General features: G+C 40.8%; 1 protein-coding gene across 1 annotated transcript in view; it reads left to right on the top strand.

Moving 5' to 3' along the window:
* Nucleotides 1-27,850, top strand: part of LOC121166695 (importin-11-like) — a 125,307-nt gene that overhangs the window by 45,454 nt on the left and 52,003 nt on the right. Inside the window, exons 8-20 of the mRNA XM_040995939.1 lie at nucleotides 2,076-2,124; nucleotides 5,511-5,581; nucleotides 9,157-9,349; nucleotides 9,850-10,002; nucleotides 11,435-11,478; nucleotides 11,958-12,048; nucleotides 13,841-13,888; nucleotides 14,582-14,687; nucleotides 15,950-16,076; nucleotides 20,827-20,860; nucleotides 21,053-21,093; nucleotides 22,335-22,451; nucleotides 26,770-26,883. Coding sequence (XP_040851873.1) covers nucleotides 2,076-2,124; nucleotides 5,511-5,581; nucleotides 9,157-9,349; nucleotides 9,850-10,002; nucleotides 11,435-11,478; nucleotides 11,958-12,048; nucleotides 13,841-13,888; nucleotides 14,582-14,687; nucleotides 15,950-16,076; nucleotides 20,827-20,860; nucleotides 21,053-21,093; nucleotides 22,335-22,451; nucleotides 26,770-26,883 — 1,188 coding nt within the window. The remainder of the gene's footprint in view (nucleotides 1-2,075; nucleotides 2,125-5,510; nucleotides 5,582-9,156; nucleotides 9,350-9,849; nucleotides 10,003-11,434; nucleotides 11,479-11,957; nucleotides 12,049-13,840; nucleotides 13,889-14,581; nucleotides 14,688-15,949; nucleotides 16,077-20,826; nucleotides 20,861-21,052; nucleotides 21,094-22,334; nucleotides 22,452-26,769; nucleotides 26,884-27,850) is intronic.

Below are 27,850 nucleotides of genomic sequence, written 5' to 3' on the forward strand. Positions count from 1 at the left end.
TTGTGGTACAATTTCATACAGGCTGGGATTCCCCCTCCCCCCCACAAACTTCCACCTTCCGACAGATTTTTCCCCATTTTGCTACAATGGTATAGTCCTTCATAAGGACTTCAATCAGTCTCTTATTTAAGTGTACCCCGACATTGCTGGTACAGACAATGTCAGACAGTCCAGCATCCCATTGTCTACACATGTCCAACAGTTTCACTGGGAATCCATCTTTCGTCTGGAAGCAGGGATGCATGTTCCATTATACCCCCACATCTGGATATGGTAGACCCCAGTACTCCATCACTATACATTTCCATAATTGAGAAGCCATGAAACAAGGTCAACAACTGGTATGAGTTAGAACAGCCACAACAACAATAAATTACAGCACCATGAAAAACACGTGCCACTGAGTAACCAACACATGAGTGACAGAACGGAAATGCCGGAGTCCAGCTCCAGCTGAGTTCGGAGCTCGAGAAGGGTGTGTGGAGTCGGCGATAAAGAAAGACACAGACACTGTCACTTTCTTGCTTGAGCTCAAGAAGAAGCTGTCCTTTTTATTTACTCAGACACATCACAAGCCTCTGCACAATCATTTGATTGTTCTATTTTTACTTCATGACTAAGTGGGTATGCACAGATGTTTGATTATTTTATTTTTTACTTCATGGTCAACCAGGTGGGCCAAGGCACAGATGGTTACTTGCTAATCAGTAATATATTCCTACTACATTTTATTTTCACAACTTATCTATCACTTAGTGGGAGAAATACATCAAAAGGGAAAAAACATAATGATCTAAGACAAAAAGTTTCAAACATTAAATCCCCCTACAACTGCAGGCTCTACAACCTCATAAACAATCAAACAATAATCAAAAGTATATCTCTATGATGTTAATAAAGTCACCCTGTGTTTCCTCTATTTAAAAAATTTTGAAGGTGGCTAAAACAGCTACATTTTCTATGCTCCAAAGAAACTGAAAGACAGACTGACCTTTGAGATCACAATAAATATATTTATTGCCAAAACAGTTCAGCCCTCACTTCCATCACTTGCATTAATATTTAGGATATTTATCAAGCCCTTTCCCAGAAGGTGTGCTACATGTCTGGGCCAAATTCTAAGACAATGGTTAAGTACCCAATAAGGTGTCCAAAAATGGCATGGGCTTAATTGTGCTCCTGTGTGTAAATTGTCAAAGACCCACTCACCAAGACATTATCAGTGACATTAACTCTCAAGCTCACATCAGTTGCAAAAACCATCTCACAGGGGCAAACAACAATGCCTCAGTAGATTACAGAATTCTTAGTGGGGTGCTTGAGTGTCCATGCAAACGGGGGTGAGACAGTGTCAAGGTGGTCAGAGAGAAATCCACCGGGCCCTGCCAAACAGCTGGAAGCTCCCTGGGCCCTGCCAAGCAGGGAGCTGTTCTCTGCACACCTTCGTGTCATCCACACCTACTGCACGGACCCCAGCACGGAAACACAAAAATCTCTTGGGAAAAATGATGCTACTGTGTAACCCTGTGTTTTAAAATTATATATCTTCTGTGTTTAAAAACATAGTATATAATATTGCTTTTGTGGTATCTGAGGGCTAATATTGCAGTTGAGAACATGTGTTTTCCATAATTGGTTACATTTATGTATTTTTAAGTATCTATAAATGCCAGACGCTCTTCTGGATTCTCTTGTGCTACAAACATAGTCAAGTTGTATCTTTCAAAGACCTTGTATTCTAACAGAAGCAACTCCATACTGCATTGATAAACAGTATGTGTAGGGATAGTGAGGCCTGTGGAGGGAAATATAGCAGGTGAAAAACAGTAATAAATAATTTTATAGCAAAATATTTAAATCTGAAATGAGATATTAAAGGTGTAAAATGCTGGTCTGTTTCTTGGATAAGACTTGTTTATAATTAGGTATTTTTTATTTTATTTTATTTTTCTAAAGCTGATTGCTTGAAATGATGTGCTATATATATTTTCTTGTTTTTGAGAAAATGAAACATGCGCAAGGTCAATGCTCCTAACAGAGTAAGTTGAAGTACTTCAAAATATATTCTTTTTCAGGGTTTTTTGCATGGAATATTTGAACGTTTAAAACAGTTTCTGGAATGCAGTAAGTACTTTTGTCGCAGTATTTTTTACTTTAGACTCTTGACTTCCCTTACTTTATTTACTAATAGCTTGAATAAATGATAGGCTAACAAGGATGCAGATACATCTCTGGAGAAAGTGTTTCATCTGAGCGTGCTGTTATTTGAATTTTCTGAGTCAGCTCTTGGTTTCTGCAGAGATCCTGTATGTGGCTAAAATTAGTTTCTTACATATCGATAACTAACTTTCTGAAATTAATAGCTTTGTGTGACATACCACCCTGTCATGCGAATTATATAGGAAACCTTTTTTTTTAAAAAAAAAATAGGTTTATTTAATTTATTTAAATGCTATAAGTAGAGACAAAGAGAGAAGGATCGAGAGAGAAAGTGAAGAGAGAGAAAGATCTCTCCTTGTCTGCTTCACTCCCCAAATCATCCCAGTGGCCAGGGCTGTGCCAGGCTTCAGCTGGGAGCCCAAAGCTCCCTCTGGTTCTCCCCCATGTGTGTCCAGGGCCACAAGGACTTTCACCCTCTCCTGCTTTCCCAGGTGCTTTTATCAGGGAATTGGGGCCGAAGTGCTGCAGCCAGGTCTCGATCTGTCACCCGTGTGGGCAGCCAACTCTGCAGGCAGCAGCTTTCCCATTACCAACCCTGAGGAAACTTCTTTCAGCTGCATCTTCTTTTTTGTCCTGCTTTCTTCTCTATTTCCATTGCTACTGCCTTATATGGGCAGGTCCTGGCAGTCATGTTTTGTGAACACGCAGACTGTATTCCACCTGCTTGTTCAGACTTCGGTGGGCTCGCTTATGTATCCTGATGACGTCTCTAAGTGACAATTTTGTTCTGTCCGTGGTCTCTGTTCATTAACCTGCTGGCTACGTTTGGGCTGGTTTTGCTGCTGGTGTATTTTAAGCACTTTTCCCGAGGATTCCCACTGCGTATGCGCTTGTGTGTTTGGGAGGTTCCTGCCCTGAGAAGATGTCTGAGTCTAGTCAGTCTGTGTGAGCTGCTGGCTGTGTTTTGTTGTTGTCAAATAGAAAGACATTGAGCTTGTTGCAGGCACTGTCGTGGCTAATATATATATGTGTAGGTTACTAAGATGAATTCCTTACATAAACTATTTTCTAAAAGTCAATTTTTTTCTGATGTTCCTTGTGGGAATTACACTGGAAAAAAAGAAGACATCTTGGGGAGAAGGGAATGATATAAATGACAAAACAATATAAAATTTCATTAGAGAATACGTAGTAGTTCATGTACTCGTGGACTAGATGTACAGAAATTAATTATGCGAGGGAACTTATCAAAGAAATTCATCTGAAGTATTACAAATGATGGGTTTATTGTTACCTGATCATGTTAAGTTGCTTGGAAAACATTTTATGTGATTTAGTCTCTGCGTTTTCATGATTCATTTCTAAAACTGCTGCCCTTTTTAGAAATATTTATTTTGCTTTTTTCTTAAAAAAAGATCTCTTTATTTTGAGAGTCACAGAGAGAGAGAGAGAGAGAGAGAGAAAGAGAGAGAGACAGAGAGAGTGAGAGATTCCATCCCCTGGTTCATTGCTTTTATAGCCACCAGGTCCAGAATGGGGCTAGTCCAAAACCAGAAGTCAGAAAGTTCCTTTCTTCATAATAGAGTTCTTTTTGATGATGTTCATACAGTTGAGAAGGATGCATACCCATGTGGACCACGGATTATCTGGGAAGTGCCAAGGAATGGGGAAAAGTGGTTGAGAACAACGGCTTCTGGGCTTGGCTTGTTGGCCTAGTGACTACATCCTCACCTTGCACACACTGGGATCCTATGTTGGTGCTAGTTCATGTCCTAGCTGCTGCACTTCCCATCCAGCTCTGTGCTTGTGGCTTGGGAAAGCAATCGAGGACAGCTCAAGGCCTTGGGGCCTGCACCCATGCAGGAAATCCAAAAGAAGCTCTTGGCATCGGGTTGGCTCAGCTTTGGCTGATGCAGCCACTTGGGGGTATGAACCAGCAGCTGTAAGATGTTTCTCTCTGTCACTGCTTCTCTCTGTAAATCTGCCTTTCCAATAAAAATAAATAAATGTTTAAAAAAGGAGGAGGGAGTGATACAATTGCTTCCAGTCTTCCTTTCCTAGTATCTGTGGAAAGGGTGAGAGGACCACTCTTGGAAGCCTAACCACACCAGTACCCGAGGATGTGGAACCGTCACTGAGTATTATCCCAAGTCCCTGATGTGGAGCATGGTCTGAGGGTACTGTTTAAGTGGTTTTGGATAGTTCTGAGATGCTGTTGATTTCATTGCTTTAAAGTTGAGGAAATCCTTCTAAAGTTCATTGACTGACATAGTCTACCTTAGAGTTTCCACTTGCACAGATACTTGCTATTGAAGCTTGCCCGGAAGAGTTGTCCAGTTTGTTCTGCTCTCCATGGTAGTAGACATCCTCTGCTGACCTCAGTGATCTGCTATGTTCCCATGTGCATGTGGGCATGCCGTCCACTGCACAGACAGAAGCCAGATGTTTCCTCTAGGTTTCCCACGTGAGTGGCCTGAACTTAAACACTTACAGTGTTCTTCCACTGATATTCCCAGGTCACTAACAAGGAGCTACTTTGAAAGTAGAGCAGCTGTGACTTGAACCATTGTCCATTAGGGATCCCAGGATTGCAAGTGGTGGCTTTACTTGATTTGGTGTCACTGGTTTTAAAACATTTATTTGTTTGAAAGGTAGAGTGATGCAGAGAAGGAGAGATCTTTTCTCTGGCTGTTCATTCCCCAATGGTGGACATGGGTAGGGATGTTCCAGTCTGAAACTCAGAGCCAGGAACTCTATCTGGGTCTCTCAAGAGTGACACCCTCATCGGTGGTTCATTTTCTGCTGCCTTCTCAGGCACATTAGCTGAGGCTCCGGTTTGAACTTGAATCTGTGTTCTGATACTGGATGCTGGCGTTGCATGCAGCGGGTGGTAACTTGCTCTAACCCAGTGCTGATTTAGTTACTTGAGAGACAGAGACAGGAAGAGTACAGTTTCTGGTTCTGGCCAAGGCTGCAGCAAAGAGGCTAGAACCCAGTCCATGTCTCTTGCGTGGCAGGAACTCAGCTACTCTGAGCCATCCCCGATACTTCCTGGAGTCAGAATTGGCAGGAACCAAAGCATTCTGATCTGAGATTTGGGTGTCTTAACTTCTCTCAAATGCTTGCCACCAGATTGATAGCGTTTTTCTTTAAAATGGATCTAGCTTATATTAAAGGGTCATTTTTGCACAATGTGGCCACTCGATTATGTTTGTTCCTACGTGCAAATTTTGTAAATAATTTATTGTGTAAAATATGCAAAAATATTAGAAATATTATGTTTGTAAAATTTTTGAATTGTGAACTTATAGACTTAAAATGTATAGTAATATTTGAAATTATTTTAACAGGTAGAAATATAACTGCAGATAATGTATGTAGAGATAGATTGGAAAAGACCATCATTCTCTTTACTAAAGTGGTAAGTTGTTTTTTCTTTTTTACCTTGTTTGTTTTCTCAAAAATAATGCATACACTGAAATTTAGGAGGCAAAATGATGTTTTCATAATATCAGTTTCACTTTTGGCATAAAGAAACATACCTTCTTACTCTGTAAAACTAAAAATCACCTTAATATTTTAAAGCCTTCAGAATGTACGTTGCATTTATGTAACATACATAAATTGCTTTGCTGTGGAAAAAAAAATCAGTGAGGCACATGCTAGGGCGGTTGATTCCTCTGCAATTCTTTATTCTTATACCCACTGGAGTCAGCAGGGAGTGTAGCAGGTCCTGTGTCAGCAAGTGTGTTCAGAACAATCAGATTATAATCATCAATATCGTATCTTTCGAATAGATTTATAGGTATAATGTGCTAGATAGTGTGTACATTTCTGAAAAATGTCTCATAAAACATGAATTTCTATGAAATTTGGGTCTGAAAGATTGGTAGAACCATGAAAAACTGGATTCGAGGAATGAGAACTGCTGTGGGGCTCTCTGCACTCAGCAGGTACTGGGGACTGAGTGTGCTTATGTGACTGACTGAAGCTGCTTTTTTCTCTGGTTGTCGACGTTAGTGTGTATTGTCCTCCTTCCTCATGTTGCAGATAACCTCAGTGGCAAAGCCTGCCTAATTCTCTGGAAAATTGATTCACATGTTTTAAGTTAAAAGATGCAAGAAAGTGAAAGGGGATGACCTAGTTTGTCAGTGGAGCTGTCACAGAAACTTGCCCACATCCTTGCTTTTTTTTTTTTTCTCAATCTTCTAAAGACCTGCTTAATTTTATTTGGAAAGCCGATTTGCAGAGAGCAGGAGAAAGAGAGAGAGAGAGATATCTTCTGTTTGCTGGTTTACTCCACAGATGGCCACAGCAGGTAGAATGGAGCTGATCTGCAGCTAGTAACTTCCGGCTCTCCCATGTGGGTGCAGGGCTCAAAGAGCCATCTTCAGCTGTTCTCTCAGCCTGTAAGCAAGGAGCTGGATTGGAAGTAAGAGTATCCAGAACATGAAGCAGCATCCACATGTGGAACGTTAACTTATTGAGCCACGAAATCAGCCCCATATTTTTACTTTCAGTAGCCCCAGTGTGATCTGTCAGTTATATAACTGAAATGTATGAATTTATGAACTAAATTTGGCTAGTCTGTTTTCGGGACCACGTTGATTATTCTACTACTGAATTTTTCTTTTCCAGTTCTTTCAATTTCTTACTTAATGTCATAGATGTTATCTATAGTATTTTTCTTTTCTGAAAAACAGTTTCATGTATGAAATTAGTGTTTATGATCTAGTACTCTAATAAGCATAAAAGTTTGGAATTTGGAAATTGGAACATTTGAATTATACCTCTAAATAGAATTGAATAACTGAATCCTCATGAGCAGTTATCAGCATATGGTCAAGGTCCATCCTGTTGGACCCGTGTGTTTCCTTTGCCATGGTTCCTGATTACTGCAGGGCTGGGAGTGGCTGGTTTCTCGACTGCATAAGGTCTGCACAATCACTTGGTCTGACTCTGCTCAGACAGTGGCAGGTGGCAGGCGGGACTTGAAATATAGTCAAGCTGTGCAGAAGGTTGATTTTTTGGGTAAAGATTTGTTTATTTTTATTTGAAAGGCAGCTTTTTTTTTTTTTTCCAAAGAAGAGAAAGATCTTCCATCTGCTGGTTCACTCCCCAACCAGCTGCAATGGTTAGGGCTGAGCTGCTCCAAAGCCTGGGGCTGGGAGCTTCCTTTGGTCTTCCGCATGGGTGTACAGGAACCCAGGACTTGAGTCATCCTCTGCTACTTTTGGAGGCCATAAGCAGGTTGCTGGATCAGAAGTGGAGTAGCTGGGACATGAACTGGTATCCAGTATGGGATACCTGTGCTTGAAAGCCAAATGATTAGCATGCTGTGCCACCACTCTGGCCCCAACAGGCTAGATTGTAAGTGGATAGTTTTGTGTGGTCCATGAAAGATGTTATGTGTATCTCGAAGGCCTTGGCAGAAAAGATTCCCCTTCCCCGCAAGCAAACCCCAGATATTCCGTAATATAACTGTAAAAGATTTGAGTATTTGTTTTTAAGCAATGAAGTTGGTTTTTTGTTTCTGTTTTTGATTTTTTTCCCGAAGATATTTGCTTTTTTGGAGAGATGGGCGGATAGAGATCTTGCATCCTGCGGTTCACCCTCTGGTGCCTGTGACAGCCGTGACTGGGCAAGGCTGAAGGAAGGGGCCTGGAAGGAGTTTAGTGCAGCTTCCTTAGAAAGGTGGCTGGGAGCACGGTGTCACCTGCTGACACTTAGGGTGCACTTTATCCCCAGGCACTCTGCTGCTCTTGTGAATATACCAAGGACGTCTGGCTGCTGTCCCAGGCTCCCACCTCAAAAGCTTGTGTCTTTATTATGCACACTCACACACAGACACATTTTCTTTTTTATATAAATTGTGACAATTATTCAAACACCTGCGTCCCTCTTACCCATGTGGGAGAGCCTGCTGTAGTTCCCGCAGCCTGGATTCTGCCTTGCCTGGTGTTTTGGACGTCTGGGATGTGAAGTGGCAGATGGAAGCCCACTCTGTCTCTGTCAGGTTGCCTTTACCATAAAAACAAATACACAAAGAAAGAGAAAGAAAAAAAGATTTTGGCATAATCGTTATGGCTCAAAATAACAATGAATTTCTTAGTATCAAAATATCACGTTTCAGATTTCTCTGATTGTTTTATAAATTTTTCACTGCTTTATGTGAATTTGGGTGAAATAGTGTCATTTTTCCAGTCTTCATGTTCCAGTAGATTTTTCTGCATCTTGGATTAATCTTATATCCCTAGATATCATTCAACATATTCCTTTGCATCCTCCCTTGCCCTTCTGTTTCTTATAACTTTGTAGTATGATTTGGTGGTGTAATATCATTGAGATGTGGATTTTTATTTATTTTTGTTTTTGGTGCACTTTGGATAGGCATAAACAGAATGCCTGCTAGTTGGTTCCATCGGATCACAATGCTTGTCTCTTGTGTGGTGTGCCTGAGGATGAGTGAGCTGTCAGTTCTGTGACAGCCTCTGTCTTCTGAATTTAATTGCCATTTTTCTTCATTGTCTGGGTCCTTCATTTGATTAGAAGGTTATAAAATGATGGTGTTCTAATTCTGTTATTTTCTTTACCTTTATTAATTGGACTCTTTGATAAAGAAATTCCCGTATCAACTGTTTGATAAATCCAAATACAGTTTGTGCAAGAAAGGATCATTTTTTAGTTCTTTTGCTTTATAACTTTTTGAAGGCCTAGATCTTATATTCTTAAACTTTTTTCTTTGTGTTTACTGTTTTCCAGGGAAGTATGAAGTGGGTTTGTTTTTGTCCCTGAACTGAAAATCTTTATGAAGCAGAATTAATGTAATCTATCATAAACCATGTAGCCCAGAGGGGGCATCACAGTTGTACAATTTCATATATAGACACTTTCCAGGTCTAACAGTTGCTAAATATGTATTAGAAGAGTTTTAATTGGCGTGACTGTGTTCTAATATGAATTTGGGAAAATGCATTTTAATTTCTTTCTTTATAGCTTCTGGACTTCTTGGATCAGCATCCCTTTTCATTTACTCCTCTAATTCAGAGATCCCTGGAATTTTCTGTAAGCTATGTTTTTACCGACGTTGGTGAAGGTGTTACGTTTGAGCGATTCATAGTCCAGTGCATGAATCTTATTAAGATGATTGTCAAAAATTATGCTTATAAGCCATCTAAAAATTTTGAAGGTAATGCTTTACTGGTAGTTCAAAAATTGTTTTTCTTTGTTTTACTCTGTGAAATAATTGATCTTTTGTTATAAGTTTTTGGAAATTCACTTATTTTACTCTGAAAAATAAACTGTTAAAGGATATGAAATATAGATAAGGATTGCAGTCTTTAGTTAGTGAATACCAGCTTTTCCCCAAGAAAGCATGCAGTACATTTAGTAAACAGCCTTTACAGCGCTTCAGACTTCAGATCCTTTAAGAATTGAGTACTGCAAGAACCACTGCAGCTTATGTTGTAGGCTGTACTCACACTTATGTTACAACATTAAAGGCTTTTATTTAGTGGGATTGCTTGTAACAGGATGTTGCGTTATATGGCATTGGTTTACATGCATGTGTACAATGGACGAGGAAATCTGGGAGATGTGAAAGCTGCTTCTGTATAAATATTTATTTGATTATGTACCTTAGGTAGAGTGCTACCTCATACAGTTAACTTGGAAATTGTATTTTTCTAGATAGCAGCCCCGAAACACTTGAAGCCCACAAGATTAAAATGGCATTCTTCACGTATCCTACCTTGACAGAGATCTGTCGAAGATTAGTCTCTCACTATTTTCTGCTAACCGAAGAGGAACTGACCATGTGGGAAGAAGACCCGGAAGGCTTTAGTAAGAACTAATTTTCCATTGTGGCATGGCTTTTCTCCTTTTATATAAGTAGATATTTATTTGAATAATGGGAACACACTTTTTCTTATTTGTGAATCAGAAGGAGAAGAAAGCTCCTGTTTACTGATTTGCTCCCTGAGTGCCCTCGGTCACCTAGTTGGGCCAGTGCCAAAGCTGGGAGCCAGGAATGCAGTGAGGACCTGCATGTGAATGAGATGGACGTGGTAGTTTCAGTAGCTACGTCCCGCGTCTGCACTAGTAGGAAGCTGTAGTGAAGAACTGGTGTGATTAAACCCAGTCACTGTGAGCAGCCAGGAACCCTGCCGTCAGTCCTTGTCTCCTCAGTGTGCTTGGCGAGACCAGTGCACTTGGGCCATTAGTAGGAAGATGGTAGAGGAGTTGGGACTTGAACTATACCCTATGCTATGGGAGGAACCAAACTCCAAGTCCTGATTTTAAATTTAAACAAAATAGCATTGGAAAGTCAGATTTATAGAGAGAGAAGGAGAGGCAAAGATCTTCCGCCCACTGGTTCACTCCCGAAGTGGCTGCAACAGCTGAAGCTGAACCGATCCAAAGTCAGGAGTCAAGAGCTTCTTCTGGATCTCTCACTCAGGTGAAGGATCCTAAGGCTTTGGGTTGTTCTCGGCTGCTTTCCCAGACTACAAGCAGGGAGCTGGAAGGGAAGTGGAGCATCCAGGACATGAATTGGCACCTGTATGGGATGCTGACGCATGCAAGGGGAGGACCTTAGCTATCAGGCTATGATACTGAGTCCAGAGACATCTTTATCAGTTTGAGTTTTATTGGCATAGGTATAAGTAGTGTCAATTTTATCAGATCCTTTAGTATGTAAACCCAGAACCTCATGTGTTGTGTAGGTTACTTCAGTAGAGGCTAGGTGGTAGCCTCTGCTTATCCTTTAGGCTTGATGGTCATGTGGCTGCACACATTTTCTAGTAGTTTAATATTCTGGAATATTTATCTTTCTCCTTATTGTCGCTTAGAAATAGTTTTAGTTAACGGAACAGCCTTTGTTGGTTTTACTCTTTTCCTAATGAATATGTCATTTAGTTTCCTCCATCTTTTCCTTTCACCCATCCCATCCTTCCCCTTTTCCCTCTCCCCTTTGATTTGTTCAGTATTGTGCACTATAGTTAATACTGTAATGTGAAGCATTCCCTAGGCTTTTTAAAGTCAAAGTATTTTCCTTTAAACATAGGAAATATTTGTAAAGATTGGCAAATTATAAGTCGGGAAACAGTTGCTGTGATGAAATGAAGGGTTTCTCGGGTGGTGGTGATGCTGTTATCCAGTGATGTCAGTGCTGATGGTGTTCATGTTTTTCACATTTTTATTTTCCAAACTGGGATTTTGCAAACCTCATTATTACATTTCTGAAGAACATAATTTGCTTTGTTTTAAATTACAGCAGTGGAAGAAACAGGAGGAGATTCTTGGAAATACAGTTTGAGGGTAAGTATTGAAAGAAAAACCGACGAGAGAATTCTTAATTCTTCTGGAGTGTGTGATAGAGAGGCCACCTGTTGTAGATGTTAGTAGTGAAATCAGAGGAAGCTGTTCAGAACTGCAAGAAGCTTTGTTTGAAAGTACTTATATTCTAAATTTTCATCTGATTTTTTTCTTCATATTTGCTTTTCAATTTGCAAATTGAAATTTTCTTCACTTTTGGTTAAGCTCATGTGAAATAATTGTCATACCAAAGGCAAAATATTTGTTAAAGTTGTCTCCTAGTAATACTGTTAAAAAGGTGTGTTATTTCTCTTACGAATTAGTGTACATCTCAGAGGAATCGCTTCGAAACTTAAAGAAAAAAGTGTCCTTTATGTTATTGTAGTTATTTAATTACAGTAGTTATTATGTACTGTAGTTATTGTAGTTATTTACGGTAGCATGTCTGTAATTGGGATTTGTCCCTTTCTTCCCCGTTGCAGCCTTGTACTGAAGTACTGTTTATAGATATATTCCATGAATATAACCAGACTCTCACCCCTGTGCTTCTGGAGATGATGCAGACACTTCAAGGTTAGGCATATTTTGTGGTTCTTTGATCTATCTGTTTAATTATTATTCAGTTAAAGTAGACTGAGCGCCCACCATGTACAGAGCAGTGTTTCTTATGTTATTTAATGGTTATGAATTTGAAAAATAAAATATGTGTTTTAATGAAGCAGGGCATTTGAGGCAGGCCTTGAGTGACAACTCGGACCCTGATAGTTGGCTCTGCTCTTGTAAACACAGTGGCAGCAGAAGCAAAGCAGCAGTCGGATTACTTGATGAAACTGTTTGAAGCATGTTGTGGGAAGCAGTAAAGGATGGTTAAACTAAATGCTAGCATCAGTTAGAATGGTGACAGTTGGGAGAAAAGGTAATGGGTTTAAGGGAGGAAGATGCAGCAACTTTGAGACACTTGATCATTGCGCTTTGCACACAAGGAGTAGTTTCCACATTAGCTAGCACTGACTCAGGATTTCTGACATTTCTGCTAGACTGTAGATTCCAGAGGTTATTGATCAAGTTTGTTTTATTCGTAATTTTATTCCCACTGCGTGACATTCTCAGTAACTATTGATTAGCTGACTAACTTTTGTCATTTACATCATCAGTGTGCTAGATAAAGGAAAGTGATCCAAGCTGTTGCTTGTGAGTCTGCATGATAGGAAAGAGTTTTCCTTCATTAGTGCTGGTTGGAGATGGGAGGGTTTGGGAGTGTTGGTATCGAGGGAGTCTTGGGAGAAGAGATGATGATGTTCAAGTGTAGACCCTGGGGTTTTGCCTTACGATGATACGATTCTGTAAAAAAGGCCCTCAAAGAAAAGGACAGCTACAAACTACTGCACAAATAGGAACAGACGTTGTGGGGGTGAAGAGGGCTTTGTCAGAGGTGTCAGGTACTCCCAGGAGGCAGAAGGTGGTGGGATCTTTGGAAAAGTAGGCTGTGTGATTAGTTGGGGCAAGACTCTCCCAGTGAGGGTAAAGGGGTTGAATTATTGCAAGTGAAGGAAGACAGTGTCCCGTGGGAGGAGATTGCTGCCCTTGTTTTGTGGCAAGGGGACAGCTCATCTTTTAGGTTTTTGTTCTTAGGAGAGTGTCTGCTGAACTTATAAGTCAATGACAATAATGACTTAGCGCTCTAAGGTGCTGTATACCGGCAGGGTTTTTAGTGCATTTTGAGTTTAGTATATATTTAGTATATATATATATATTTTTTAGTTGTGGAACAATTTGTTTATCTAGAAGAGTAAGCTTAAAATTTTATAATTAAAAGTACTTTGATCAACTTCTTAGAAATTGACTATTTGAAGAGAAACACTAAGCAAATTATATTTTCTGTGTTAACCATGATTTTTTCCTTATAGACTGCCAACTTTTTATGCAGTTACTTCCATGCTTCATAGTAGCTCTCGCTTTGTTTACGTTTTTTACTTTATTGTCAACCCATTGTCACAACACGTTTAATTTATATTTTTACTCTTTTCTGGGTTACTCATTCTTTATTTTACTCTGATTTATCTTTTTATCCTATTTTTCGTAATTTTCCTTTATAATATGAGTGTAATTAAAGTTAGCAAGCTGTAGTATATATTTCTGTGATTATTGTAACATTTTCAAATGTATCATAGTTTTAAATATTGTTTAGTACTCTACCCATCCTTGTGTTGTTAATTGATGGTAAGATGCTCAGTGTTCTTTTTATATACACGTTTAGTGTCTGAAATTTGTTGTGGTTAACTGGATCAGGAAAATCAACTATTATATTTATAAAAACACTAAAGAAAACTAGTTTTATTTACATTTCCTGATGCGTTTCTTTTAGGGCCAACCAATGTGGAAGATATGAATGCATTATTAATCAAAGATGCTGGTATGTTAAACTTTAATTGTTTAGAAATGTTTATTCATTTAATGAGTCTGCTTGGAAATAGATTTTGTCTCTAGGGGAGTTGGGACATAATAGCCCAGGAACTTTCTGATGGAGGAGATAGTCAAGTAAGTAGAAGATTAGTTCTGACATCATGTGTGATGGATGATGCTAAAATTGGTAGCACCCACAGGATAGTTTTAGTGTGGACAGGGGAAGACTCCTCAGAAAGGAAAATGCAAATGTGCAAGAGTGAGTTTGTTAGCAGTTCAAGGAGAAGGAGTGCAGGAGGACTGAGTCACACAGCAGAGTGGCCAGCAGGGGAAGCGCAGCTAGAGCCCGGATTGAGGTGATTTGGAAGTGGAGCATGGAGGTTTGGGTTTTATGAGACCTGAGGCAGCAGTGCAACAAGCGGAACCAGTGGATGGTACGCATTGCCCCCACTGGGAAGCGGACATTATTTTCGAAGATGATTTTAATATTTTGAAATGAATTTAAGTTTCTGTTTAAAGGGATTAAGGAGTATTTTAGGAAGAACAGTGGAATAAAATCGTGTTTCTAACAATGTCTTTAAATAATTTCCCTGATTACTGTATTTTCCCTTAAATAACACATTGTATAATTGAAAATAGTCCTGAAAGTTTAGCTTCTTACTTTGTCCAGTGTGTGATTTTTTTTTTTTTTAATTTCTCCCAGTGTATAATGCTGCTGGATTAGCCGCTTATGAGCTGTTTGACAGTGTTGACTTTGATCAGTGGTTTAAGAACCAACTTCTCCCAGAACTACAAGTCATTCACAACAGGCAAGTATAAAGCTTTGCGTGCATTGTGCACTTATCTACCTTATTGATTTTCTTATGAAGGTGAGAATAACACGTAAGTACAATTTTTAAAACAGTACCACTTAATGTTTTCTGCTGTTTATAGAGAGGAGTAAGACGTGGTAATTGCATGAATGATATGCAGGTTACTTTACTTCACATGTGAATTGTGATGTTTAAGAAGTTATTTACATTATATAACATAGTTTACTCGGAGAAAAAATGTATGCAAAGGTGAGGGGGAATTGAAGCTGCTTGAATTCCAGAGAGAAATTGTCCAGGAGACAGTTGGAGACTACACAGTGTGGGGCCCGTGACAGGTGACTGCCTGGGACCGCACAGAGCAGTGTGCAGGTGTTTGAGGTGAAATAGACCAAGGTGTACAGATAGCATGGCGAAAAGGCATGTGAATACTTTTTAGGGTTCTTACTCAGGTTTTCAGTAACAGTTCCATATGATGTTAGTGTTGTTTTAGGTCTTACTTTTTTTACACATTCAAGTGCTTGTTTGATCGTTTAAGTACTGAACGAGAAGAACGAAAGGTCTTTCACAGATTTTACAGGTTATTAGTTCTAATATTTCAACCGCCTCCTCCTGTCCTGCACCTTTGTTTTTTTTTAAGAGTGTGCTTCTGTGGCTTTACTTCTGTGTAACTCGCGTCTGCCTGAGTGCTTAGCAGGTGGAGGTGTGTCGTGCAGTAGCGCAGACACGGCTGGGATGCCCTGCTGCACTGCAGTGCTGCTTCAAGGCCTGAGCACACATCTGTCCAGCCTTCTGCTCTCGTGCCTCAGGGGAACCCAGATTGAGTGCCAGGCTCCTGGCTTCAGCCTCACTCAGACTTGGTTACCGAGGATATTTAGGGAAAAGACCAGCAGGTGGAAGATCTCTCGGTCTCTCTCTCTCTGCAGAAAGTAAAATAACTGCTTAGTGTATAGACCTCATTTAGTTAGTATTTGTTGTGGAAATTGTTGAATGAAGAGATCATTTTACAGATGGAGCTGTGGAGTGCTGAGCCTCCCATGCCCACGGCAGGGCATCAGTAGAAGGTAGAATTGGCAGGGGAACTGGGAGTCGACCCCAAGCACTGCAGCGTGAGACGGATGTCTTAATTGCTGCACCAAATGCCTGCTCTGCTTTTAAACTTATTTTAAAAATATAAATTCTTGCTGCATTTTATGTTGAAATGCCCATCTGTATCTCTTTAACTATCTCACTCTCTAATTTCCCCATTTTCCCCTGTTCAGGTATAAGCCGTTGCGGCGCAGGGTGATTTGGCTCATTGGTCAGTGGATTTCTGTGAAATTCAAGTCTGACTTACGACCCTTGCTTTATGAAGCAATCTGTAACTTACTTCAAGATCAAGATTTAGTGGTATGTCACGTAGATGCCTTCATGGAGTTACATGTCAATTCCAACCTTTTCTTATTCAGCAGCAGCCTTGACCTTTACGTAACATCATAATCTGGCTCACCGTGGTTGATTCTTTGTCCTTCATTTCTTAGGATTTAAATGTCTTGAAAAAATTTTTTGAATAATTTTTAAGATATTTTCATAATATTCTTCATTTTGTGTTATTGAAAAATTGGTAATGGCTTTTGGTCTGCTTCTGAAACAAGACTTAGTGCTTTATTACCTAGATTTATTACCAAAAGAGGCTTCATGGCTTTTAGAGATATGAAACTGTGGACAGTGGTTTTCTTTCTACCATCGTTCTCTTTGTGTTTATTGAATGCCTGAATGAATATGTTGCTGATATTTTCCTTGGCTTGGACTTAGGTTGGATTCAGGCATTGTGGTTTAAAACGTTAATCCCGTGACTAGCTGGCTTCTAGACTAAATTAGGTGATTCTCTCCAGTGAAATTGTGCAAAGATCTGGTCTGGTTGTTTTTGCTGTCCCCACCTCCTGTCTCCCACCCTTCCTTCCTGCAGGTGTAGTCTGTATTTACCTGATTTTCCTGCCTCTTGGAAAGCCCTTTGATCACACCTTTCTCTTCTATATGCATGCCGTGAGAACTTTGTTCTCTGAAGGAAAATGTTGTTAGAAATGTAAAATAGTTGTAGAAAAATAGTACATTTCAAAGATAAGTGGAACTGATCTTTAGGACCTGGCGTGGTAGCCTAGTGGCCAAATTTTCATCTTATATGTGCCAGGATCCCATATGGATGCCAGTTCATGTTCTGTTGCTCCACTTCCCATCTTGCTTTCCAATGAAAAAAATCTATGACAAAGAAAAAAAAATCTGATATTTTTTACTTATGTATTACATTTTTAAAATTATGTCTTTTTTTAATTATTTTTATTATATTTATGTGAAGTAAGGTTCCACTATTTTTTTTAGGATTTTATTTTACTTGAAAGTCAAATACAAAGGAAGATCTTTTTTTTTTTTAAATAAGTTGAGACTTTTTAAAAATATATTTATTTTTATTGGAAACTCCAACTTACAGAGAGAAATATATTTTTAAATATTTATTAATTTTTATTGCAAAGTCAGATATACAGAGAGGAAGAAGATCTTTCGTCCATTGATTCACTCCCCACGTGGCCGCAAGGAGCTGGAGTTTAGCTGATCCAAAGCCAGAAGCCAGGAACCTCCGCCAGGTCTCCCACACAGGTGCAGGGTCCCAAGGCTTTGGGCCGTCCTTGACTGCTTTCCCAGGCCACAGGCAGGGAGCTGGATGGGAATTGGGGCTGCTTGGATTAGAACCTGCGCCCATACGGGATCCCAGCTTGTTCAAGGCAAGGACTTTAGCCACTGGGCCACCTTGGCGGACCCAAGAAATATCTTCATCTGTTGATTCACTCCCCATTTGGCCACAGTGGCAGCAGCTGAGCTGATATGAAGCCAGGGGCCAGGAGCCTCATCTGGGTCTCCCACATGGGTGCAGGGTCCCAAGGCTTTGGACCATCCTCTATTACTTTCCCACGCCACAAGCAAAGTGTTGAAAGAGAAGTGGAGTAGCCGGACTCAAACCAGCACCAGTATAGAAACCCAGCATGTGCAGGGTGAGGACTTTAGCCACTAGGGTGCTGCCTAGTGGGAGAGGAGCCGTTGGGACTTGAGCTGGCCCATGAGGGATCTGGCACCACAGACTAAGGGTTAGCTTGCTGTACTACTACCCTGCTCCTCCCTCCCCGTTTTTAAAGTAAAGACAACAGTGCTACAGTGATATTTTGTGTTGAATAGTTTATCATTTTGTTGGGGACTAATAATATCATATAGCAAGTTTACCTATGTATATTGGTCTATTTCTTGACTTTTTCTCCTGGTCTGTTTATTCCCTCTTGAATATTGTTTTAATTGCAATAGTTACCTAATCTAGTAAGTATTCACACTTGGTAATGAATACATTCTTGGAGCTTTGAACACCATAGGGTTTCATTGTTTACAAAAGATCAGATAGTGGATGTCATTAATTAGCTACATTGTTTTATGTGGTACTGTGTAAACAGTGTTAAAAGGACACCTCTGTTATCATCAACTGCCTCTTTCAGAGCTTGTTAAGTTCCTCATGCTATAGCGAGAACTGTCTTGAATTCTATGTAACACACTAAAATTCCCTGAAATTTTTTCTATACGTTCCTCCCGAGCTTCCTCCTGCACCCCTAGGAACAGTCTACCTAGCAGATGCTGTGCGGGGGGCACGGTTCAGGTGTGAGAACACAGAGTAAACCAGGATTACTGCATTTTAGGTCCGAGGGGCTGCCTTTTCCCAGGACCACTGATGGTATCTGTACTGGGGGCTTCTTTAGATTTTAAGCTTTCTGAATGTAACAGTTACATCTTTAAATTTCAGCAATTTAACATAAATTTTTAGAGTTTGCCGGAGTGGTATAATTGTGAGGTAAAGAAATGGCCAGTTTCAGGGGCTTATTGATAAATAGCATAGGAATAATGGATTTCTGAAAATGGATACTTGGTAGCATTGGGTACAAGACCTTGGATGGCACAGGCCAGACAGTATGCACCCCGTGTTCCTCGTGCCAGGTCCGCTGCCCTGAGCGGGAGGTCCTGGTGGGTGCACTGAAGGTCTCCTGTCATTCCACACTCAGCCTTTCTAGGATTTCCTAGTTTAGTTGAATTTTTGGTCTTAATGTTTTTCCCCTGTTTGTCCATTCTTTGTATCCCAAAAAGAGATATTTTCAACTCTATACTAGTTAGTTTGTGTTTTGAAAGATGACAGAATGAATTCTGAAATCAGCTATATCCACTAATATATAGGATAGTTCAATTTTCTTGTTTAAGACACTAAAGTTCAGGCTAGTTTAAAGCCACAATGAAAGGAAACGTAAGTCTTTTGCAGTTTTCACTTTGTAATAGATAGTATCTGTTCTTATAACAGATACTCATATACTCATATAAATGAGTCTTAGGGTTTTTTTGTCTTAAAGGAGAAAATGAATTTAAATTGCTTTTTATCCTTTTAAGGCACTTCAGGTATATTTCAGCGGAAGTATGTTAAGTTATGCAGTGAGGCAATCGTGACTATTACCAACTAGAACAGAAAAGCTCTCAGTACTCCGAGCAGTCGTCCTCGAGGAGGAGCAGTGAGGTGTAGAGTCGCCTAGGACACTCCTGCTCCTGTTGGTGTCTCTGAGACCTAATGTGAGTCAAGTGTCAGAAATGATTTTAAAAGAATCAGAGGAGGTAATCGTGGAACAGAATCCGAAAAGGAACAAGTTGGTGTTTTTAAACAGTTAAATCGGGAAATCATTGTCGTGTTTCTCTTTAGCACATTGTTCTTTCATGCTTGCCTGTTTTTACATTTTCCTGAAGTGCAGGGTGTCCATGTGGTCAGACATGAGGCCTGACGGTCTTCCCCAAGTGCTGTCTTGGTGGTGCTGGCCCCGGGCACCTGCTTGTTCTCGTGGTGCCAGCTCCGGGCGCCTACTTGTTCCTGGGGCATTGTGTTGAACTGTGGTTTCTCTGATGCTTTCATGGATTCTTTCTTATTCCTAGAGTGCATGTGTTCTCCGCTGTGGAATTTACCTATTAATTTTTCCAGACGTTTTTGGGGATTTCACCTGGAGGTATCGCAGGCTGAGTTATAGTCTAAAGCGAGATTTGAATTCTTAGGCTTCTTTTGTAGATAGATGGTCTGCTTTTACTCCGGCAAGTCATATTTAAAGTCTTACTGAGGAAGGGTATTCTGTTTTTTTTTTTCCCTGTATTTTTCATGCAGTTGTTTTTTGAATAATTCTGTGCATGTTGGCTCTTGGAAACTGTAGATTTTATGATGGAATACTTAACATTCAGTGAACTTGCCTAATCTGCACGTCAGAGCTCATTAAAACATTTTCAGACTTACTTTACTGAACAGTGACTACCAAGGGAAACCAGTTATTACAGTTGTAGAATGTGTAACATCTTACAAAGCAATGTTTCATATCCAGGAAATAAAACTTTTAGATAAAATGTCTTATAAAGTAGAATATAGAGTTTAATCATGGCCTGAATCCCTGCTGCTTCATGCAGAAATTGATCACATCAGCACCCAGCAAGTCAGCTGCTCACATCAGAGCTTGAAAGGATTAATTAGGATACTGTGTTACGATGCTGTGTTTGGCCTGAGTAACGAGCTGGTACACACAGATCCTCTGATTGAGGAGGTGGTGGGGGGAGCATGGGGAAAAGATTTCTGTTTGTACTTGAGATTCATAAAATCTCGTATCTTGGGTATTTCAGGATTTACCATTGTTGAGATTATAGTGGGAATTTCTGTGCCTCTTCCTCCCTCCCTGCGGTTGCTCACCTCCCCGCGGTTGCTCACCTCCCTGCTCCGTCTGCTGCTCAGACTGCTCTTTCCCTACAGTCTTCAGCTCAGTCCCCGGCTCCCCACTGGTCTGACGGCAAGTTACTTTTCTTGCTGGAAGCCGCCATTGCAGTAGACTGTCCTTAAGCAAATTCTGGGAAACTAGCGAGAGCTGGGAATAAGCACTAGCCTTACCTTTACTGTTTCTCTCTTGCTGCAAGCTAGGGGAAGTCTCTTGTTTTATTTGAATGTTAATGTGCTTTATGACTTTAGTATTAACAAAAAGAATGAAGAAAATGATTTGAGTAATTAATGATGTTTAATAGTTCTGTAATGATTGTAAACTCATAGTTCATTTTCTTTTAGGTCCGTATTGAAACAGCTACAACTCTGAAGTTAAATATCCTTTGAAAAATAAAAAATGCTTCATTGCACAGAACATCTGTAGGTTTCAAAATTATTTTGGCAAATTAAGAGGTAGTTTGAAATGTAATTTTTTTATTGATTAGTTGCATTATGTCAGGAATGTGTGTGTTCCTGAGCCTCATCTGTTGGTTGTCGGTGTTGTCAGTGTTCCTTAGCTGCCTTTCACCTGTTGATGATTTTGAATTTAGAACAGATCAGTTTCTACCGGTAAGAATATTTATTTTCAAATTTTAAAAGAATTTCCATTCATGTATTTTCAATGTTGCCTTACTTTTGAAATGTGGTGTGTGTGTGTGTGTGTGTGTGTGTGTGTGTGTGTGTAAGAGTTGAGCTTAAAATGTTTTTGGATATTTTATAGGAGATTACTTGTATTAGTAACTGTTAGGTTACTTTTATTGATAATAGTTCTGGTTTATTCTGCATATTTTTGTCACCGATTTTGAACTTGATCACCAAACTTTATTTTTCCTCATAGTCTAGTCGTTCACCTTATGAGCACCTGTTACGGCACTCCTTATGCTATCTCCCCGTGTTTTTATGAATATGTACTTGCATCCTACACTAAATCACAAGTTACTCACAAAACAAAATTCCAAATCGTAATCATCCCTCAGCTCCTGCCCCTTAGAATAGTGGTCTTATGTAACTGGTATTTACTAAGTACTTGTACAAATGTTAGGAAGATTGAAATGGTAGTGTTTATGTTGCTTAAGAGGACTCGATGGAGAGAAAATTATATAATCTCTGTTTATCTTTCTTTGGGTGAGAATGATGTGAAAGCTTATAAACTGATTTTTTAAGTGAAAAACCACTGGCTATTTTTGGATTAAAGGAATATATTTTATATATTTTTAGAAAAATAAACCAATTGTCAAAAAAAAAAAAAGGAAGTCAGTGCTTGTGGTTTATCAATTCCTGATATAATTTTCACAATGCAATGTTTGGTGGTTTTTGTTTCTTGTTTTCTAATGAGATACTTAGCAGTTTAATAACAGACATAGATACAGCCTTTTCTGCCTGCACGCAGCCTGTGTTCAGGAGCACAGCGTGTAACGGCACGGGGTGAAGCACTGGTGTGCTCTGGGCTTTCGTGAGCAGATCTGGTAAAACTAAGGACGCTCTGACTGGCAGCAGACATCCCTGGAAGCCCAGGGCTAGGCACTGATCACGGTGTAGTTAATAATATGCATTGAAACATACACAATTCAGACAGTCTCGTAAATGCTAATTCAGTTTGTGGATGAATTAAATTTAGAAATGGACATATGTAGGAGTAATAAAGAGAAAAGTCACTATCTCACAAATTAGCAGCCTGTATGATTAAAGTCTACTAATGTTTTAGTTTAGTAATTTTTAAAATTATTTCCATCTCTTTATGTGCATAGGTATGTAGAGATCTTTTCATTTCTATTCCAAGTCTTTTTTTTTTGTTTTTTAAATACTTACAGTATTTGGAAACCATGTTCACGCTACTTTTTCAACTACTGCAGCAAGTTACCGAGTGTGACACAAAGATGCACGTTCTGCACGTTCTTTCTTGTGTGATTGAAAGAGTCAATATGCAGGTAATTTTGTTCTGTAAACCATGGAAGTAAATATCAGGCTAGGAGAATATGATGTAGTATTCACTAAATTTGCCTGTTCAAAAGTCAGAAGAGTCAGTGAAGTGCTTCTAAATGAAAGGTCGTGGTTTCAGTTATATGATTTAAAATTGATATTAATATTTGGGTTTTCAAAAATGATTAAGAAAAATTGAAATTTTAAAATTGCTCCAACAGCACAGAGAACATTTTTTTCAATTAATTAATTTATTTTTAAATGATCTTACTTAGTTGATTAGGGTACAGAGGGTCAAGGGCTACAGGCAAGAGGGTAATCCCATTGTTTCCACACTAATACCATTTTTTCCCCCTGTATCTGGGGTTAGGGGAGAAACAAAGAGAAAAGTCCCACCCAGCCTCCCACCCATCCCAGGTCCCCGATGTGAGGCACACTCCGAGGGTCCTGCTCAAGCAGTTTTGATAGTTCAACAGTCTGAATTGCTGCCAATCTCGCCATTCCAATCGCGATGAAACCTATTCAGAATCCACTGGCTGACATAGTGTTTCCATGGTTGGGGTTCTGAGATCAGCAGTTTAGTTGGAGGGATCTCTGAAGAAACTTCATCTGAGATGATTCCAAACCTGATTCTTGTGTGAATTTGCCAGTCCTTCACCCCAATCAGCTTATGCACATGCTCTTTGTTGCAATTGCTGGTTCACTTCTGTTTCCAGCCCTGTCATCCCCTGGAACCAATGGATGTTGTAGACTAGCTCGATCCTACCCACTTCATACTCGGTCCTCACGCAAACCAGTGGGAGCTGTAGCTTAGTTGGGGTGACTCCCCATAACCCCCACCAGGCCTGCTTCCTACCCTGATTCCCATGCATGCCAGTATGTACGGCAGATTTGTTCAGTCTGTCCCACATCCCATTTAGCTCTGGTACTTGTCAGTGGGCATTGAAGCCTAGTTCAACCCAACCAACCTACATACTGGCAGGTTGGTGGAGTTTTCCAAGCTTTTCTTTCAGCACCTCTCCCTATGCCAGGTCTTGCGTGTACTGATGGTTCCATGGGCCAGCCCTCATTGCAATCCATTCCAGTTCTTGGTGTTGGCTGTTTCACCCCAGCCAAGGCTTGTCCATACCTAGACACTGCTCACACATGGCTCAGTAGGGGCAGAGACCCAGCCTAGTCCATCCTACATCTACCCAGGTTCTCCAGAGTGCCAGATGGTGCTGGCGTCTAGCCCAGCTTGGTGCACCCAGCCCCAGTCCACAATTGTGCCTAGGGAGATTGCAGCCATATCCAGACCAGAACGCAGCCCCCACTCTGGCCCCCACACTCACCAGTGGGAACCCCAACCCAGCAAGGGTGTACTCTCATAGCTCCCCAACTGAGTCTATTCCCAGCCCTAGATTGCACGTGTGCCAGTGGTTGCTCTGACCCAGTTGGCTTAGCCCCTCACCTGTCTCAGCCTTTGCCTTCAATGCTGTGGCCTAGTATCCCTGGCTCATGCAGACCAGTTGGTGTAAGAGCCTAGGTCAGAATGACATGTGCTCCATCCTGATTTATTTTTTTTGTGAGTTGAAGTTTGCTTGGCCCTGCCCGGTCCACCCCCTTCCAGTTGCAGCTCGGCCCACCCCACATCCTGTTTTAGGATGCACTTTTGGGTGCTGCTGCCTTGACCTGCCCAGATTGCCATTGGTTCCTTTACCCGTAAGTGATGTCAGGTACCATGGTCACCCCTAGCTCAGCCCTCCGCCACTCCAGCTAACCTGCTGGACTTGTATTTCCACAGGGTTGGGCCCATACTTCCCCCACAGAGTTTACCCTCGGACCAAGTTCTCTCGCATGCTGGTTAGTGTCTTGACCCTGCCAAATGTGACCAGTCCACTATTCCACCACCCAGTCAAGTAATGGTACCTAGCCCTGCCAGACAGGCCCCCATCCATAGCTTTGGTGTGGACTGGTGTGTGGCAGTCAGTGATGCTCTATGCTAACAGCCCATCTCAGGATTCCTAATTTGGCTGGTGAATCAGTCTGGCCCAAATAGATCTTATGGACACTCCCCTCCAAACCATCAGGTCTCAGTCCCCACGCTTGCCCGAAAGTTTCATGACCCTGTTACTGGGAATCACCCAGAATTCATCTCTCACCTACACTAAAGCTGGCCTTATTCATGGGTGTCCCTAAGCAGCAATTTCATATCCTAAAAACCCCAGAGCTCGCCGCTGGGCAGCCAGCAGGCAGAGCCTGACACCATTAGGTGCCCCAGCTGCGCAATGCTAAGGACTCAGTCACTGCCTTTTGGCAGTGGCTTTGGCCTGAGACCCCAGCCTTGGATCAGGGCTGGCAGGGGCACCCCCACTCCTATAGCTGCCCCCAACTCCAAAGCTTGGACCCCTCCCAGACTCATCCTGCCGCAAGGTCTTGGTGGCAGGGCAGAGCTAGGACTCATAGAGAACATTTAAAAGCAGAATGTTTCATGTCTTAGAAGACAGATTTGTACTAAAAAAATCTCAGAAAAGCTGTGTTTGGGATAATAACCACTGTTTCAGTTAGGAAATACAAATTTTCTTATGTGTTCAGTTTTTGCAGCAAAAATTAAGTGTATTTTGTAGTTAAGTCTGCATTATATTCATATTTTGTTTATTATATGAATGATGTGTAAGGGTCGTGGTTTGCTTCCTTCTAATTCCTAATTCAGGAACTGAGGCTGTAATTAGCTAACACCTCTTACGTATCCTTTGAAAAGGCTGAAGTCCATCTCAGAGGTATTAAGAAAAGATAGCTGAGTGGAGGGTGACCCTTGGGACTTGCTCTAGAGCTTGCTGTTTGAATTTTGAGACCTTGAGCCTGTTTATGAATTCTAAAGCAATTGTTGAGAACAGCTATCAGTCTGTGTGCTTTGGCCTTTGTATGTAATTGTGATTTAATCCTAACACATACCTTGGGGTAAGAATTCAGATGTGCTGTGTTAAATGGAACCTGTCAGTGTTCAGACGTTTTAGTGGCCATGTCCTGCAGAAGCCAGGGTATGGAACTCAACCAGGACTCCCTTGTGGAGGGCAAGCACCCAAGTCCTTGCACACAGAGGGTCTTATGGCATTGTTTATATTGTTGTTTCATATAGTGTGAGTTTTGTTTATACATTCACCTGTTATTGAGCATTAAAGTGATTTCCATGTAGTGGCTGCTTTGAGTGCTGGCACAACAGAGTGCTAAGAATCTCTTTATAGTTCTGATTTTGATTCTTTTGGAGAACTAGAAATGGGAATTACTGGATTAAATGATAGCCCTGTATTTTTTTTAAGATTTATTTATTTTTATTACAAAGCCATATATACAGAGAAGAGGAGAGACAGAGAGGAAGATCTTTCATCTGATGATTCACTCCCCAAGTGAGCGCAATGGCTGGTGCTGTGCCGATCCGGAGCCAGGAGCTAGGAACTTCCTCCAGGTCTCTTATGTGGGTGCAGGGTCCCAAGGCTTTGGGCCGTCCTTGACTGCTTTCCCATGCCACAAGCTGGCTGCTGGATGGGAAGTGGAGCTGCTGGGATTAGAACCAGCACCCATATGGGATCCTGGCGCGTTTGAGGCGAGGACTTTAGTTGCTAGGCCACGGCGCCGGGTCCAGCCCTCTATTTTTTGCAGAGCTTTTGTATTGTTTTTCAATGGCTGCATCATTTTGCATTCTGATCATTAGTGTGCAAATGTCCCAGGTGTTCTACATTCTTATACTCACACTTATTTTTTGTAGTAACCATCCTGAAAGCCATGGCATTTACATTACTCTGTTAAGTATAATATATGTTTAATTTTGTGTCTTTATGTATTAGGCTGATAATGCTGGCTTTCCTGTGAAGCCTACATATTGTATGTAATCCCTTCCAGTATTGTATATGGGCAGTATTTTGTTGTTGATTGAAACATCTCAGGAAGCTGACTTTGTGGTATAGCAGGTAAAGCTGCTGCCTGCCACCCTGGCATCCCATATGGGTTCTGCTTCATGTCGTGGCTGCTCTACTTTCTATCTAGCTCCTTGCCAATCACCTCTGGAAACAGTAAAGATGGCCTAAGTCTTGGGTCTCTGCCATCTGTGTAGGAGACCTAGATGAAAGTCTTGCTCCTGGCTTTGGCTTGGCCAGCACTGGCTGTTGCAGCAATGTGGGAACGGAAGCAGTAGACAGATGATTCCTCTTTTTGTAACTCAGCCTTTCAATGTACTTCATACGTTGTAATGTATTTTAATCATTTTCTGCGTGGGTTTTCCAGCGCTCTTTCTCTGCTGGTTTGTACTGACCGTCTGTACTGACATGCTTTTGCTTTGTTGCGGGGCAGATCCGACCCTATGTTGGCTGTTTGGTGCAGTACTTGCCTCTGCTCTGGAAGCAGAGCGAGGAGCACAACATGCTGCGCTGTGCGATTCTGACCACGCTGATTCATCTTGTTCAGGTAGGTCGCTTTTCCACAGAGCTGCTTAGTTGTTTTTTTTTTAATGGTTTTTCTGTGATTTACAATAAGTCATTGAAAAACGTTACATTTTATGTCCATGTGTGAACTAAATGGTTTTACAGCATTTGTACCACTAAAAGTACTTTGGAAATTTCTTTCATACATTAGAAGAATACTTCCCCCCCTTTTTTTTTGTAATTCTTTGATTTTGACAATCTTTACATAGTTGATTAGGCACAAAGGGGCAGGGCTACAGGAAAGTGGGTAAGACCATTGTTTCCACATTATTATTTTTTCTGTATCTGGGGTAAGTGGGGAGATAAAGGGAGAAGCCCCCCCTCCCTGCCCCCAGCCTCCCATCCATCCCCGGTCCCCAATGTAGGACATGCTCTGAGGGTCCTGCTCAGTTTGTTTTGATAGTTCAGCATGTCCGAACTGCTGCCATTCTCGCCGCTCCAAGGCCAGGAGCCGGGGTGTATGTCTTATAGCCGTGTGCGTGTCGGCAGTTGGAGCTGATGGATTGTATATCAGCAGTGATCTTGAGGTTTAAGAGCGCCGAGGGCGGTGGCCTGAGAAAGGCCAAAATGTCAAGGATGCTAAACAATGTGAGATTCATTTGAAGTTAGCTGTAGCTATAGTTGTATAACTATAGTTGAATATAATTTTTCCCATTTTCAGTCTTCTCTGGTATTTTCTTAAATAGTGCTTTCTTTTTTTTAGCTTTCAAAGTGGTTGACGATGAATTGTAATGATTGTAGAAGGTTCAGATTTGCTTAGAACTCCGTGTTTGGAGTTGTACCCATTCTGCAGCCTCTGCATTACAGGGTGAGAGTGCAGTGGTTAAACAGTTCTTCACTTGCTTACTGATGCCAATAGAAAAAAATGCATTTAAGTAAACAAATCCTACTTTCCCCAAGAAATTTTGAATGTTTGTTGATCTAAATCATCTGAACTAATTTTTCTTAAT

Source organism: Ochotona curzoniae, unplaced genomic scaffold (assembly GCF_017591425.1).
Source record: "Ochotona curzoniae isolate NIBS_2020 unplaced genomic scaffold, NIBS_Ocur_1.0 patch206, whole genome shotgun sequence".
Lineage (NCBI taxonomy): Eukaryota > Metazoa > Chordata > Mammalia > Lagomorpha > Ochotonidae > Ochotona > Ochotona curzoniae.